The sequence below is a fragment of the Dipodomys spectabilis genome, unplaced genomic scaffold, assembly GCF_019054845.1.
Source record: "Dipodomys spectabilis isolate Male_0828 unplaced genomic scaffold, ASM1905484v1 ptg000061l, whole genome shotgun sequence".
NCBI classification, from domain to species: Eukaryota; Metazoa; Chordata; class Mammalia; order Rodentia; family Heteromyidae; genus Dipodomys; species Dipodomys spectabilis.
The window spans coordinates 342090-359061 of record NW_024870738.1 but is presented as its reverse complement, the minus strand read 5'-3'; the positions used below and the strand labels follow the sequence as shown (position 1 = coordinate 359061).

The 16972-nt window shown below is 41.5% G+C and overlaps 1 protein-coding gene across 2 annotated transcripts in view; it reads right to left on the bottom strand.

Moving 5' to 3' along the window:
• Wwc3 (WWC family member 3) overlaps positions 1-16972 on the bottom strand; it is a 112678-nt gene that overhangs the window by 36432 nt on the left and 59274 nt on the right. For both annotated transcript variants that reach the window (XM_042680517.1, XM_042680518.1), the window contains 3 exons: positions 7830-7959; positions 5383-5532; positions 2640-2713 (listed from right to left, as the gene is read on the bottom strand). In XM_042680517.1, the coding sequence (XP_042536451.1) occupies positions 2640-2713; positions 5383-5532; positions 7830-7959 (354 nt within the window). The remainder of the gene's footprint in view (positions 1-2639; positions 2714-5382; positions 5533-7829; positions 7960-16972) is intronic.

Sequence of the window (16972 nt, the reverse complement as noted above, 5' to 3'; positions counted from 1 at the left end):
TACCTGTCTTTTAGAACAGTGTTACCCCTCCCTCATTTTCTCCTGCTTCCTTCTCTCCTGTAAGGACCCTGGATGACACTAGGCTTCCCTGAATCAATTAGGGTGATTTCTCCACCTCCAGGTCCTTAACTTCATCACATGCACAAAGCCTTATTTGTTATGGAAGGTGAGTAACATGCTCACAAGCTCCCCAATATGCTGACTCTAGGCATCCAGTCAGAAATTTGCCTGGTGGGTTTGAGGCCTGCCAGGATACTAATGGGGTGAGTCGACAGCAGTAGAAGCATGACTAAGGAACGCCAAGGGGGCCAATGTGACTGGCACAGGGCAGGTGGGGACCTAGGAAAGTGGGCTGGTGCCTGTGAGTTAGCAAAGGCTCACTTGGGCTCCTACTGCCCATGCAAAGTGAAGATTCAGGAACAAGACAGGTAGAATCCCAAGACTAAGTTTTCTTTTTGGGTTTTTGTTTTATGTCAGTTTTAAGGCTTGAACTCAAGGGCCTGGGCGATGTCCCCAAGCCTCTCGGTGCTCAAGGTGAGCGCTCTACCACTTTAGCCATAGCACCAATTCCAGTTTTCTGGCAGTTCATTGGAGACAAAGAGTCTCACGGCCTTTCCTGCCCAGGCTGGCTTTGGACCACCATCTTCAGCTCTCAGCCTCCTGAGTAGCTAGGATGACAGGCGGGAGCCACTGGCACCGGGCTCTCAAGAGTAAGTTTTCTTAGCCTCAATACTACCAACAGCATAGGCCAGCCAAGACCGTGCTGTGAGGGTCAGCCTCTGCACTGGAGAATTCTGAGCACCTGCTGCCCAACTGTGGCAATGACCATGAGCTACAGTTCCACTCCCCATGCTCAGAAGCACTGCACTCACCGGGCAGGCTATGTGTGCCTGTGCAGCCAACCAGGTCAACCTACCCTGCATATTGGATTTTTAGCAATTCCAGATAGCCCAGAAAGGCATTCCTGAAAAGCCTCTACTGTGACACTAAGCTGGAAACTCAGCTGAAACCCTTCTCTATAGCTGCAGTAAGATGCTCAGTGTTCTGGCAATCTTGAAATAATACTTTCATTCAAAAGTAATCAGGAAGTGCAATGCATGTTCCCTGAGTAATTTTCTTAAATACTCAATTTTCCCCAAAGATATTGTTTGACATTTAAAAGGTGACTTACTATATACCGACATCATTTCTAGAAAACAAAGAGGCCACTTGCTATGTTTGGTAAATGTCACAGCAACACACAACAATTATGGTCCTAAGTGTAGCAATGATCTCTTTTCTGTGTTTGATGCAGCACAGCAAATTCCAGTAGCACCCACACTTCGAAGTTCCACTTCGAAACAGGCACAAACAGGCAGAAGACGAGTCAGAAGAAACAATCAACCCTCACAAGCAAGAGAAGGAATGCATGCAAAATGAAGAATGTGACCACGAGGGGAACCAGCTCTGGTCAATGAACTTGGCAACATTCTGTAGGGAAACTTAAAGCCCACCACGAGTATACCCTAAAGAGCCAGGAAGAATCGGTGTATCACCTCTTAGCAAATATAAGGCCATGTCAGTTTAAGTTGGCCCTGTAGCAGGAGTCAGATGGTCTGCTTTTGCTGCTATTTTTACAGTTTCTACAAAGCCAACAAAGTCGATTTCCAGACTCTATGAGGTCTAAAGTATACTGAACAGGCCCAAGTGCTGAGCTTCCAGAAAGGAGACCCTCATCTCGCCTGATTTCTGCTCCTTTTTCCTAAGATAATAAGACAGCATTTCATTTATGACTAAGGAAACGTTTTAAGAAGTTATAATTCATACTTTTCTAAAGCATATATTTTGAATGGATCTGATTTTCAGACTCTTTCCAGAAGGCATAAGAGATAAAGTGTCTAAAAAGAGGACATGTGATCCAGGAAAGGGTCAGAATACTGAAAATGGGGCCCTAAACCCCTGAAGAGAAATGTGGCACACTAAAAATACCACACTGGAAAAATTCTGCTGTGAGAGGACTGGGGAGAATTCTCAGGTTGGCCCGTGTTCTATGGTGAAGGCTGAGGGATAGCATTGTTGGTGAAGAAAGAGAAACTCAATCCACACACCCAGCTAAATCTCAGTTTGCGGAAGGCAAGAGAGTCACAATGCAGGTCAACATAGGTGATGTCACTTCTCTCCAATAAAATGAAATTGAGTAGGTGCTTCTGTCACTTGCTGACCTAATACTTAGTAAAACAGCTTGTACACTAAGCTGTGTGTGTGTGTGTGTGTGTGTGTGTGTGTGTGTGTGTGTGCTTTTCTGCACTGACCTATGACATTAGGAGCCACATAGATGACAGGACAGTTTTATCACACTAGTCTGAGGGACAGATACTTCCTGTGGGAGGGAAGGAAGGGAGTTCAGAAATAGCTGGTATGACGAAGAAAGTTGCAAAAGTCTCTATTCTTATAGACTCAACTCTTCACAAATCTGCAATACCAAGATTCCATTTAAGCACAGTCCAGAGTTTGCCATGTCGATTAAGAAGGTACATATAAATGAAGATACTTTGGTTTGTATTCCTGCAGACACTGATTTATGCTGAAAGTACACTGAGCTTTTTTCCATGAAAGAAAGAAGTAAGCAGAAGGCAAGATTGTAATAATGTGCTTCTTACCTCTTTCGGGCTTCCTCATATTGCCAGTTAAGTCTGACTCGGTCTACCAGTCTTGTTTTATCATCAAAGACAAACTTCCCAGAAGAAAGAACCAAAGAAAAGGGGGGGGGGGGGGGAGAGGGAAACGACATTAAAAACGTATTTTCAAAACATCAAGAATTCATTTAAACTTTCAGAAACAATACAGACTATTCTTTTAATTTGTCTTCCAACTTCAATTTTTCAAAGCCCTAGAAGAGAATACTTCAAATCATACTCTGCTGCTACCTTTGACGGGTGAGGGCTGGGAGTCAAGCTGAGAAGACCTTTGCTTCCCTAAAACTGGTATTGTTTTTGTTTTATAAACAAGGCAAGTATACTCATCCACCATATAATCCCAAATAACAACAAATTAGCTTTAAAATAAAACAAGAAATTACTTAGTATAAGTTGATACAAAGGCAAAAAAATGTGTCCAACTTTGTACTGCAGACTCTCCGATTCCTCAATAAACACTAAATACACTTGTCCCTCCATATTTGTGAGTTATATCCATAGATTCAACCACCTGAAGATCAAAATTGTAGCTAAGGAAAGAGTGACATGTTAAATTGAAACTCCTTTGTACAACTACTTAAAGATAATAAAAATTATTCAAAAAAGCTGTAGTTAGGAATGGTCAAACTTTTTCCCTATTACTATTTCCCAACAATAGAATATAACAGCTATTTGTGTAACATTTACACTGCATTAGATATTATAAGTAATCTGGAGAAGATTTTAAGTATATGGGAGGAAGTGTGTAGGTAATGTTGCACACACCATTCCATTTTACATAACGAACTCAATCATGTGTGGATTCTGATATCTGAGGAAGGCTCTGGCTGTGGATGCTGAAGGACAACGGTAGTGATCTGCTAAGAAGTCTCAAATTCTGAAGCAAGACTAGTATGTAGGAAGTAGAGGATGATTTCCAAAGTCATAGTCACAAAAACAAACCATAAAAGGAAGGAAAGTGAAGGGATGATCATTTTAGAATTACACTTTAAATGCTCAAAATATGATCAGTAGCTGTGATTAAATATTAAGTATTTTATTAAATATTAAATGTATACACTATTTTTATACATGATTTATATCGTATTAAATATTTTATTAAATATTAAATATTTTCATACCAAGTATACTGAAAAGAACAAAATCCTACACACACACACACACACACACACACACACACAGAGAAACAAACTAGTTAAACCAAGAAAACAGCTGTAAAGCTGCCAAGCCAAGACAAGCCCCAGTAAACTGCAGGAGCTCATAAACCATGACAATTTACAGCTAGAGTAGCAGAACCAGCCACCACTCTTGACCTAACATTTTTAGAATGGCTTACCAAATTCATTAGAGAGCCTTTGATCTTATCTGTTTCTCTCAAACCAATTAAGAGCTGTAAATTCTAAATCTAATCTTATGATAAGCAGCAGGGAGTCACTTCCAGAATTCAATTAGTTTTCTACTTGTTTCCTTCCTTCAAAATCTTTAGGCAAAAATGCCAAACATTTTTGACTCAGGTGCTTTTATGTTACAGATGATGACCATATTCTTTAAACTGAAGAAGGTGTCTGCTCAAAAATGCCCAAATCTGCTTTTGACCATGACAAAGGTAAACCTGAAAATAGGATATTTCCAGGACATCAAGACATAAATCATGAGTCATAATTTATATCATCCTCTCCCTAGAAAGGTTCTATCCCAAAATTTCAAAATACCAGCTCATTATTTTAAATCCATAGCTTTCCATCAAATAACTTCTTCTCCCTTTTCTGGTTTCTTTTTATTTAATGAGGTAGGGAGGAAGAGAGATTCCACTGGTGTTTTATCTTAGCCCTCCAAATTGCTTTCCAAATAGATTTACTGGCAAATCAGTTTCAAACTCAGTGACATTACACAAGCATATTTTTGATTATTCACTACACAATTTCAGCTGATAATTCTCCCAACCATTCCTGTAGTTAACTAAACGCTTCATTAATTACTAACAGGCACAGGGACAGGTGTGATGGCTCATGCTGTAATCTCAGCTCTACAGGAAGTATAAACAGGAGGGTCTCTGCCTGCAGCAACCCCAGGCAAACAGCTTTGAGATTCTAGGTGAACAATAACTAAAACACAGGGCTGGGGGGATATGGTTCGAGTGTAAGAGTACCTACCTAGCAAGTGTAGAACCCTTTAAACCCTAGTACCATCAAAGTGGGGGGAGGTGATACAATTATTCCAGTTCTCAAATTTTCTTTTAGTTCTCCCAGTGACATTCCTTTAGTAACATTCACTTTTGAAGAGCAAGAAATGGCAACCAAGTATAACCCAGGTGGTCTAAACCAGAGATCAAATCCAGCACACTGCCCACTGTGTAAATAAAGTTGTAGGGCACACAGACAACCCATTCTCCCACTTATCATCTGGTACTGCTTTTGCAATACAATGACAGAGATGAACAGTCAAGGTAGAGAGGGTCTGCCTGTGAAGGCTAAATATTTGCTAACTGATCCTTCCACAGAAAATGCTTGCTGACCCGTGCTAAGAATCACGTGGTGTATCTTATGTCACTGAAGCATCACAGCTGGATACTTTTTCAAACATAATGACACAAAGCCCAAAATACTTCTGAAATGAAAATGTAAAATTAAGTCAAATGAGTGACAGCAATGCAATCCAACAACTCTTCTCTGGGCTCATGCGTTTCTCTGCTCTAGGTCAGACATACCTCCCCCATGGCATCGGTCTGAGAGCCGGTATCACAGAACTGCTGAGCGGTGCTGGAGTTGCCATGCGTGCCTGCACTGTGAGGGAAATCTTGCAGAGAGTCAGTGATGGAGCAGCTATTCTTGAAGCTGTCAGTAAGCTTGGCCAGGCTCTGGAAGAGAATAAGACAAGCTCTCTGAAGTAGAGAAGGCAAGGTTTCCCTTTGCTGTGGAAGCAATCATTTCTTTTCTGTTCTAGGTCTGCAGCCTTATGACTGGAGAATTACCCTTCCTCAGCCCCCTTTCTCACTAGATTTTAAACTACATGTTTTTCACTGCATGCACTTTTAATAAAATTCTCAGTCATTGAAATAAGAAAGTGATTCAGTCCTCCTGGCAGCACATGAATAAAAGAAAACTGTTATAAGGCCACTTTTACTGGATTTTAAATATTTGTATTTCCTAAAGAAAAAATGCTCATTCCTATTCAAGAAGTTCAATGAGTAAGTGACTCTTGCAAGATGCAGGCCTTCTCAATATTATTACAGATATACCACAGAAGATGAAAACAGCTCCAGACAATGCTCATGCAGTTTTATAACCTGATTTTTTTCAGTCATAATTATGTATTGTCAAAAGTAATCTCATATCAATGTTAGTTTGCCAAAAAATTATAATAAAGTATGCATTTGGGCACAAGGAACCCTTTGTAGGGAAGTTTAAGACAAATCTGATTTTTTTTACCATTTCTTTTAGACTTTTAAACCTAGTCACCTTCAGTTATCCCTACAGATACTAGAACCAGAATGCGTAAATGCAATAGAACGCACATAATTGGGTCAAAATCGTGACAAAGGTCCCTTGGTAGGAGCTAGTCATATTAAGTTCATATAATAACCAAAAAACCTCAATCTAATGATTTTAATGGAAGAGAACTTTGGCTCAAGCATCTCCCTAGGGCTTCTCAGAGTTGAAGAAGCCGTGGAGACCTCAAAGAAGATAGTGGGGCATGAGGCTTCTGTAGAAATTGTATCTCCTGCCTCCATGATGGAAAATCTAAGCAAAGTAACTGGGCAGCTTTTCCCAGTGTAGCCCACCATGGTTTCAGAGACTACAGACAGGGAGTCCCACTTGTGTGGGACTCACTGTGTCTCTGCCATGAAGTGCCACTTGGTCCACCCTGAGTGTTGGCCAGGATTATATGAATAACAGACATTTTGGAGAGCATGATGAGAACTTTCTATTAAGTCCTCACAGCCTTGACCTTGGGAAGCACTACCAAATAAGACCTTCATTTGTGCATCGGTCGCGTATTTGCTTATAAATCTGAGCCTTGCATTCTATGTTCTCTGAATTTATATTCTACAGAATCTAGACAAATGCCTCTCAGGCACTAGGTGCTACTTTAAGTGTCAAGTGAAAAATAAAAGCTATAATAAGCAGCAATGAATGTGTTCTATCACTAAACAAACAGGAGGGCATTTATAAAACTGACAAAAAAAAAAAAAAAAACAAATAAAAACCACAGAAGTTCAAGGGGTAAAATCATTAAGTAATACAAAGCTACAATGGCCCCTACTACATAATTCAAATACTATGCAAACAGATCAAGGAATAAAGAAGTTCTTTGGGAACTGATAAGGGAATAAATACAGGATATTATCATCACATGAGGAAGCTACAGAAGAATAGCAGCACCATCCTAGCTTTGTATAAGAAGCTTTGCACATGTATTCCAATTTGTTTTTTATTTGCATGAATGCTAAAAGCTTATATAAGAAGAGAATACAAGTAGTTATGAGAAATGGGGGGGATGAAGGAATAACAAGACTTATCATAGATGTTTTGTGTTATTTTGATTATTAACAACATCATTTTATCGCCCATTGCTGTAGGTGGAGCTATATTATACATCGCCTCAAAAGATATATTCAGATACTGATCCACAGAACCTATAAATATGACCTTATTTGAAAATCATGTCTTCACAGATGTGATCTATGTCAGATGAGGCCATCCTGAGTAGGTGGTCACTAATAGAATGCCAGATATCCTGATAGAGGAAATCTGGACACAGAGACATAGAAGAAGATTGTGTGACAATGAAACCAGAGACTGGAATGATACAGTTTTAAGCCAAGAAAGACCAGGAACACCTGGTGCCACAGAAACTAAGAAGAGGAAGAGAAGAACCGCATTCCCATTCCCCCAAGCCTTCAGAGAGAGCACAGCCCTGCTGATACCTTGACTTCGGACTTCTGCCGTCCAAATCAGAACAGTTCATTTCTGTTATCTTAAGCCATTTGTGCTACAATGGGCCCAGAAATCAGTATACTAATCTAAACATACTGAGCAGTTGTGTGTCTAAAATACATATAAATAATATTACACATAAATTGTATATAACATACATAGTAAATAAAAGATAGGTAGGTGGGCAGGTTGTGCAAGGGATACCCTTAGGCCCTACCTGCATGAGGTCCCGCCGCTCCTTCTCGCCAGTATAAATAGCTTTTTTGATGGTGTGAAGCTCACTCATTATAGCCTGAGCCTCATCCAGTTTGTAGTTAGTGTGAGCACTTGACATCTTCCGATCAATCCTAGTTAAAAAAGAAAAATTAAGGTTGTTCCACATAAGACCATAACATTCCTTTAAACAACAATAAAACCCCCAAAAAAAGTCTTTGTAGAAAGGTGGGACACAACTAAAAGCAATATTTTTGACACAGATTGGTGAAGACTCAACAAAACCTTCCTTCATTGTAGGAACTACAGAGAGCTGAGACTTAGCTGGAAGATGGCTGCCTTCACTCTGGAAGCATCCCCTGCAGCATAGAGACCCATATCCTCTATTAAGGAGCAGGCAGCAAGGTAACTAGCTTTAGTAAAGGATTGTTAAGTCCCCTGAGAGGAGGATTAAGTCTTCTCTGTTGCCAGCATATATCCAGATTAATAGTCAAAATGTTTATGAAATGAGATTTGTGTATAAGGAGAGTACATGGGAAGTAGCAATAAGTAATGAGTTTCAACAATGGTGCCTTATGCAAAAGCTGGAAAGGTTTGTGTCCTCTCATTTCATTCTAGTTTTCTGTCCTCCCTACCTACAATCCAAACATCCATCTATCCAAACTTCCTTCTTCCATGTTTTCCTCCCTCTCCCCTTACCTCCCTCCTTCTGTCTGTCCATCCATCTATCCTTCCAGCCAACTCCTATGCATGGTAGGCCAGGTTAAGAATGGTGGAAGTAGAGCACAGAACAGGACAAGACTGCACTTCACCTTCAGCTAACAGGCAGCCTCTGGAGTGCTTCCTCCGTCCTGTCTCCCATACCTAAATCTCAAGCTTTGGGAGCCCTCAGGGCTAAGGAGCTTGGGAAACTTGTCCAGAGATGGAATGAAGTCCTTCCCTGGAAAGCAATTAGCTTGCTTTTCAGGTTCCAGACCTAACATTACACAGGTTATATTGCTAATCTTTTTCTCACACATCACCCTGAGAATGTCGCTTATTAACTGCCAGGCCAAGCTGCCGTGTTTCCACTCTCCACACCTCTTGGTATCCTGCAAGTCAGAGTAGCGCATTAGCCTGTCCATTCGATACCTGTGGGACCCCTCCCCTCTTCTCCACCAGTTTCTTTGGGTCTGAAAAATGAGGTTAATAAAAACACTATTCTCATAGTATGGGCTTGAGATTTAAAGAGAAAATGCAAGGGAAGACCTCATTTTGCAGGAGGCCTGGCCTGCAATATTTGCATTGATGATTATTACCAGGGTGATGTGGTATCTACTGACTCATGAAGAAAAAGTAAATAAGGGGCCAACTCTGATTTCTTTTCAACATTAATAAACTCCTTGCCACGTGTGACACAATTTGCAGTGAAGCAAACTAGTTTCCCTCTTCTCTACAGCGTGTTTTCAAGTACCTGGGAATGGATACTAATCAAATACCTATAGACATACAGAGGGTGGAAGGGTCAAGGTTGCAGTCTGAGAGGGTAATGCTATTGCTTCCGGTTTTTGACTTGAATGTTGTTGCTTTCAGCAGCTAAAACATCAAAGTATGGCCATCAGTAATTCCACAAATGGAGACAGCAGCCTCCTGAGGTGCCACATTCTAGAAGAGAATAGTTACTTCAACAGGGAAAACAGATTCCGATCCCATTATGGAGAAGAGCAGTAGCTTTTCTATTACAGGACATGTCCCGAACCAAAGTGCGAGTCTGAGGGCAAGGATCTGAGCTCTGGCCTGGAGAAGCATGAATAAGAATGGACCAGGACCACTGTTTGGGCCCTGTACCAAGAAACCCTAGAGTAGCAAGCCCAATAGCAGTGTGGTGAGCCCAGGAAGGGCTGGGAGCCCTAGTCTTGCTTCCCCAGCAGTTCCTCAGTTCTCTGTCACAGATATTCTAGTTTCATACAAGTAGTCAGATGCAGGAAAAGATTTTACCATTAAAGAAATAAATGTGACAGTCGTGAATAACATGGTCTCAAGGCTAGAACTCTCTAAACAACTATTTCCAAAAATTAGTTATGTTGGCTGGGAATGTGGCTTAGTGGTAGAGTGCTTGCCTAGCATGCAGGAAGCCCTGAGTTTGATTCCTCAGTACCACATACACAGAAAAAGCCAGAAGTGGTGCTGTGGGTCAACTGGTAGGGCGCCAGTCTTGGGCAAAAAATCTCAGGGACAGTGCCCAGGCTTTGAGTTCAAGCCCTAGAACTGGAAAAAAAAATAGTTATGTATTATTATACATTGTTACATGAAAATAGCTCAGTATATCAAGCATAGGATTTTACATCCTCTGTGCTTGTCATGGGGAAACTATTTGCCAGGTGCAGATGGCTCATGCCTGTAATCCTAACTACTCAGGAGGCTGAGATCTGAGGACTGTAGTACAAAGCCAGGATCAGCAGGAAAGTCTGTGAGACTCATATCTCCAATTAATCACAGAAAAAGCCAGAAGTGGCACTGTGGCTCAAGTGGTAGAGTGCTGGTTGTGAGCAAAAGGAGCTCAGGACAGAACCCAGGCCCAGAGTTTAAGCCTCAGGACTGGCAAAAAAAAAAAACAAAACACTATCTGGTCATATTGTATGATATATTACAGAGATTTTATCTGAAAGTAGTTCAATATGTCAACCACCTGTTACATGACAGGGTCTGATGCATGCTTTACACCTGGCATTTAACCACTTCAACAGCCTTATGAGCTAAGCACAATCTTTTTACTTAATAAGGAAGTTGGGCAGGGCGCCAGTGGCTCACGCCTATAATTTTAGCTACTCAGGAGGCTAAGATCTGAGGATTGCGGTTCAAAGCCAGCCCAGCCAGGAAAGTCCGTGAGACTCTTATCTCCAATAAAACCGTCAGAAAACCGGAAATGGCACTGTGGCTCAAGTGGTAGAGCACTAGCCTTGAGCTGAAGAGCTGAGGGACAGTGCCCAGGCCCAGAGTTCAAGCCCTACAACCAACCAAAAAATAATAATGAAGTTTGGGGTCAGAGCAATTTAACTTAGTGCCCAGATGAAAAATTAACCAGCAAAATCTGGGCTGTAGGTATGGCTCAAGTGGAAGAGCACCAGCCAAGCAAGCAAGCTAAGCAAGAGTGAGACTCTGAGTTAAAATTCCGTTTGGAGAATGAGGCTAATGGAAAAGAAAGTAGCCAGTGAGAAAGAAAGCTCAGACCAGGGAGACCACTCATCTAGAGTCTGGTTTGTATTCTACAGGAGAGAGAAGGCTGCAAGAGGGTCACAAGCAGAGGAGACATTGAAAAGAATCCCTGTGGTCACCTCACAAGAATGTGAGTCATAATAGTAGCTCAGCTCAAAGCGGTCACAGTGGAATCTGTAAGAAGGACTGAGTGCCAGGTATGGAAATATCACATCACCACCAACGGATGTGGTAACAAGGTGGTCAGGGCAGCATTTTGGCCATTGCGCCAGCCCCCCCAGGGACATTACAGTTGTCATGGCAGAAAAGGGCTTCAATGCCATGTAGGCATGGTACACTCGGGGTGAAACCATGTTAAATGAATTTCTGGCTGCAGGACAATAATCTAACACATTCCAGATCTCCATTAGGAAACTAAACGAGGATCCTCCCACACCAATGAGCATGCTCAGTTCATTCTCGTGGGTCTCCTGATGGGAAACACTACAAGTATCCTAACTTTGTGTCCTTCCATTTGCCCATAGACACTAGAAATGAATCATATTAAGGCAATTTTTCAAATTAAGCTTCAGAAACTTGATGGCAACATTGTAAAGTAGATATTTTGCTGGTAAAACTTACTTTTTCTTTTTGTCAGTCATAGGGCTTGAACTCACAGGGCCTGGGCACTGTCCCTGAGCTTCTTTACTCAAGGCTAGCATTCTATAAGTTGGAGCTACAATTCTATTTCTGGTTTGTCTTTGGTAGCTAATTGCAGATAAGAGTCTTACAGACTTTCTTGCTCTGTCTAGCTTTGAACCGTAATCCTTAGAAATCTCAGCCTCCTGAGTAGCTAGGCATGAGCCACTTAAGTTTACCTTTTCTTAACACTTTATTTATTGTAAGTGAGGGACCTATCTTCTCAAGTTTCTTACAGAGGGATTCAAAAGAAATGCAAATGAATAGGAAACTTTCACTGATAGGACTAGCAAACATGTCAAACCTCATCATACACCAGTGACAGGAAGATAACATGGTAAAACTATAAAAAGGATAATTTGGCAATGTCCAATAATATGACAAATGCATGGACCCTTTGACCCAGAAAGCCCATCCTGAAAGACCCATATACACAACACTAGGTGAAAAGCTAATGGGAAATACTATACCTGGATTCAGCACACCAAGAAAGCTAGAACCCCTTGATAATCTTCACAGCACAAAGAGACAACCAGAGAGTATGTACCCCTTGAAGGAAGTAACACCAGCACCTACAAAACATCTTTACTAAAGAAAAAAGGAAGAAAGTGGAGAAGGAACACAAAATAGAAACAGCCTCTTGAACAAATTAACCTGTGCGCTCCAATAACAAGAGACAAAGGACAAGTTCAGCAATGCCTTGGGACTTCAAGCAACAAGATCTATCAGGGAAATTTTTAAAAGAGAAGTAAATTAGGTTCTTCAACAACTAAGTTACCAGAAAAAAAGAGACACATTACACAAATACACTATGGGCCTCATCAGAATCTGGATCTAAGCACGCCATAGAAACATGAAAGCTTGCTAGAAAGGAATACCTAGTAATTGGGGTATTGGGAAGAAAGTTATGCTTCCAAAAGCAGTCCACAGCTTTAGGACATCTATTTATCAATCAAATGGGATTATTGGATTTGCTTCAATAAGGGACCGAGAGCTTAGTATATGAGACAAAGCCACAGATGAACTAACACTGATTATTGTGTAAGCAAAAATTGGATGATGGATGCAGAAAGGTTTCATTATACTATTCTATGTCTGACAATTTCCATCATTGAGATGTGTGTATATACACATACATATTCAATACATCCCCGCCCTATCCCCCCTTTCCTCCCTCCCTCCCTCCCTCCCTCCCTCCCTCTCTCTCTCTCTCTCTCTCTCTCTCTCTCTCTCTCTCTCTCTCTCTCTCTCTCTCTCCTTGGCCACAATACTAACAAAATATACAGATATTTTCTAAAATACAAAAGGTTCTTTTATCCCCACTTGGAGTCAAACATAATGATGGATTTCCTTGCTAGCCAGGAAATTCACCAAAATAAACAAGTCAAGTTTAAAATGCTTATAAGCAGCCAAACTCCTGGTGAGGTACTCTGGAAAAGAATACACTAGAGATTCTGGGAGGCAAGAACAGCAGAAAGTTTCTAAAGGAAAATCTAGGGCCATTACCTTAAATCTTAAATCAATGTTGGTAATAAAACCAGAGAAGCTTCACCTTTGTGTACAATAGATCATATGTTTTCTGTACTTGCAGTCAGGACTCATAACTAACATAAGGTAATTACATTTTCAATTCTTAAAATGCTTCCAAAATATCTCAATAAATAATAAATATGAATTTGCATCACTTGATCCAAACATAAATGTCCAATCCTTGACACCAGAAAAATAGCCTGTGAAACTCAGAGAAAAACTATCAGATTATTTTTAACTTACAAAGAATTTTAAGAATGACATCGGTTCAGTGCTCAAGTTTTCTCCTCTTCCTGAGGTTGAATCACAGAACACAGGAAACATAGTGACAATAAAGCTTCAAACAGAGGGCAATGTGCTTGAGTAAGCCAGAGTTCACTCGGCAGCTCCTCCAGGCAAGGCTGCCTAGCCTCTTGGTGGGACACAAGCTTGGGAAGGGCCCCTCAGGACCAAGGCCAGGTCCACAGCCTTCCCAGCCATTCCTCCACCTCCCCAGAGAGGGCGGGTGTCCCCATCAGCTCTGGCAGGCACTAGCAGCCTCCCCTTGGCAAGAGGCAAGTTTACAATCACTGCTCTCAAGCGTGGGACCTTGCTAATGAAAGCAAAAATATAAATACAAATACAAACAGTACCGTCCTTCTTTCATCCAGAAGCACAACTCATACTCCACACTGGCTGCAGGAGCAGTTAACCCTCTCCGTATGGTGGCTACTATGTCCCTGCCTACCCACTGAGAGAAACACAGATTGCCATTTCTCATTCACAAAATGACAACTGCACTGGATGGATTTACTTCCTGACAAGGGCAAGGGCAAGGGCAAGGCAGTTTTCTTGGTTTCCAGCACATTCTATTTTCTAGGCTATTCAGCCTTAAGAAAACATTGCAATAGAACCTTTGCCTTCCAACAGGGAGATGGAGCTGCTCAAAATGATGGAGCCCTGGCAAAGGAGCTGGTGCTGGGTCTAGAAAGAAGAGCATAGGGTTTAGCTTCCGGTTAGACTCTAGTCTTAGACTCTTCCGGAGCTCCAGTTACTTTCTTCAGTTTCTGCCAGTGAGAAATAAACTACAATCTAGTTCAAGCATACCTAGCATCAAGGTAATAAATTATCCATAGACACTGTAGAGTAGTGAGAGAAAACTAAAGTAGGGCCCAATCAGAACAGGAAGTCCACCTCCAATTCAACTAGGCTGCCCAGATACCTTCTAATGATCTATCAATTTCAATTGCTTACTTGTTCTCATTCTTCCCCTATCCCTTTAGCAGAAGGGGTACAGGATAACATAGCCGCTACATACACTACATACACTGGGAGAAATCTGAGAAGCTTGAGGCTGGCTAGGATATAGAGGTTATAGAAATTAATAGGTTATAGACAGAGCTTGTATCAGTGGATTGGGAAGCATGTAGCAAATGAACCAAATGAGCAATAAAAACCAGTAGCCAGCACAAGCACTGGATACGTAGTTTGATTTGCCTAAAACTTTTACACTGGGTGCTGGTGGCTCACGCCTGTCATGCTAGCTACTTAGGAGGCTGAGATCTGAGGATCATGGTTCAAAGCCAGCTGTGAGACTCTGATCTCCAATTAACCACCAGAAAACTGGAAGTGGGGCTGTGGCTCAAGTGGTAGAATGCTAGCCTTGAGCTGAAGAGCTCGAGGACAGCGCCCAAGCCCAAAGTTTAAGTTCCATGACCAACAAAAAAAACACTAAAAAATGAGAAAAACAGCTGTATAAACCAAGTAGAGTATGGGAAGGGATGGGAAGGGGAAACAAAGAGGAGGCAACAATGTTTGATAAGAAATGTACTCGTTATCTTGGCCACATAATTGTAACTCCTCTGTACGGTATTCTCACAATAAAATAAAAAAGATGATGCTAAGCAAAATGACAGGGACACAAGTGGTTTTTTCTTTCTTGCTGTTGTTTTTAATGCATTTATTATGTACCATGTGATTATTTTTGTTTCTTTTGTATGTTCTTCCCCCACTATATAACCCGTTTTCACTGTATTTGATGTTGGTGCCCTGCATCTTGTATATACATTTTTCTAATTTGGGGAGGGGAAGGGAAGTAACAAAATGATGAAGTAAGGATACAGATCGACCCATTGTAACAATGAGATCTGTACAAGACACTATGTTGAAAACGAACTTTACAACTTGGGGGGGGGGGGAGTTGGGGAGGAAAGAGATGGTAGGAGAAAAACAAAGGAGGAAATAATGCTCAACAGGAAATGTACTCTTTACTCATGTAACTTTAATCCCTCTGTATAATATTTTTACAATAAAAATATATACAAAAAAACCAAGTAGGGGGCTGGGAAGATGGCTCAGCGGTAGAGCACTTGCCTTGCATGCCCGAGGCCCTGGGTTCGATTCCTCAGCACCACATAAGCAAAAAGAAAAAAAGCCAGAAGTGGCGCTGTGGCTCAAGTGGTAGAGCACTAGCCTTAAGCTGAAGAGCTGAGGGACAGCGTCCAGGCCGAGTTCAGGCCCCACGACCAGACCCCCCAAAAAAAAAAAAAGAAAGAAAAAAAACCAAGTAGGACAGGACAATATATGCAAACAGAGTTGGCAATGCCTTGGAAAAAATGGATTTATCAAAACCCACCTACAGGGGGCATGGCAGTTTCTAAAAACCACCATCTTTTAGAGGCCCAGAGAATCAGAGCCAGAAAAAAAACCAAAGTCCCTCTAGGCAGACCCAGTTCACCTTTCTCCTGTGTTTCCCCTGATGCCTAGATGATCTTAATATATAACGACACAGAAAGGAGTTCTGGCTAAGAAAGTCAATCTTAATTTAGTGTTTAACAATAGGGCTTGACATGCCCAGTTCTTGCCATTTATACAAGGCTGAGATAATTAAACTTGTCAGACACATTCACCTATTATCTTTCCATAAAGAGTGACACTACAGTCATGTTTGACACACAGTGAGTCTCTACACCCAGGATACAAAGCATGTTATGTTGCTCACCTTTGTCAATCACAAAAAAAAAAATGTAAATTCCTGCCCCCACCCTTTTTTTCTTTTTTTTGGTGCCAGTCCTGGGGCTTGAACTCAGGGCCTGGGTGCTGTCCCTGTGCTCTTTTGCTCAAGGCTAGTGCTCTACCACTTGAGCCACAGTTCCATTTCTGGCTTTTTTGGTATTTTGGTAGCTAATTGGAGATAAGTGTCTCACAAATTTCCCTGCCTGGGCTGGCTTTGAACCATGATTCTCAGATCCCAGCCCCCTGAGTGGCTAGGATTACAGGTGCAAGCCAGCAGCACCTGGCTTGGTTCCTGATTTTTTTTTGAAGGTTAAGTAGCAGGCACTAGTGCTGCCCTCTGGACAACAGAGAACAATCATTAGTGTTAGGAACTATATGTTGTGTCCCCTCCAGCCTCTTAGGTTGAAGACCGATCCTCTTGTATGATGGAATTTGGATGTGAGGTTTTTGAGTGTTAATTAGGTTTACAAAACATTAGTATTCCCCAAAGAAAATAGAGGGCCCAGAATGTGTGTGCTTTTGTGCTCATTCTCCCCCACCCCAAACTCTCCTCTTTCTCTTTCTTTCTCTCTCTCTCTCTCTCTCTCTCTCTCTCTCTCTCTCTCTCTCTCTCTCTCTCCTCTCTCTCACCCATGTAATGAGACAGCAATAAGGTGACCATGTATAAGTCAAGAAAGATGTTCTCACTAGGAATGGAGTCTTGGACTATGAAATACATAAATGTCTGTGGTTTAAGCCACGTAGTCAGAG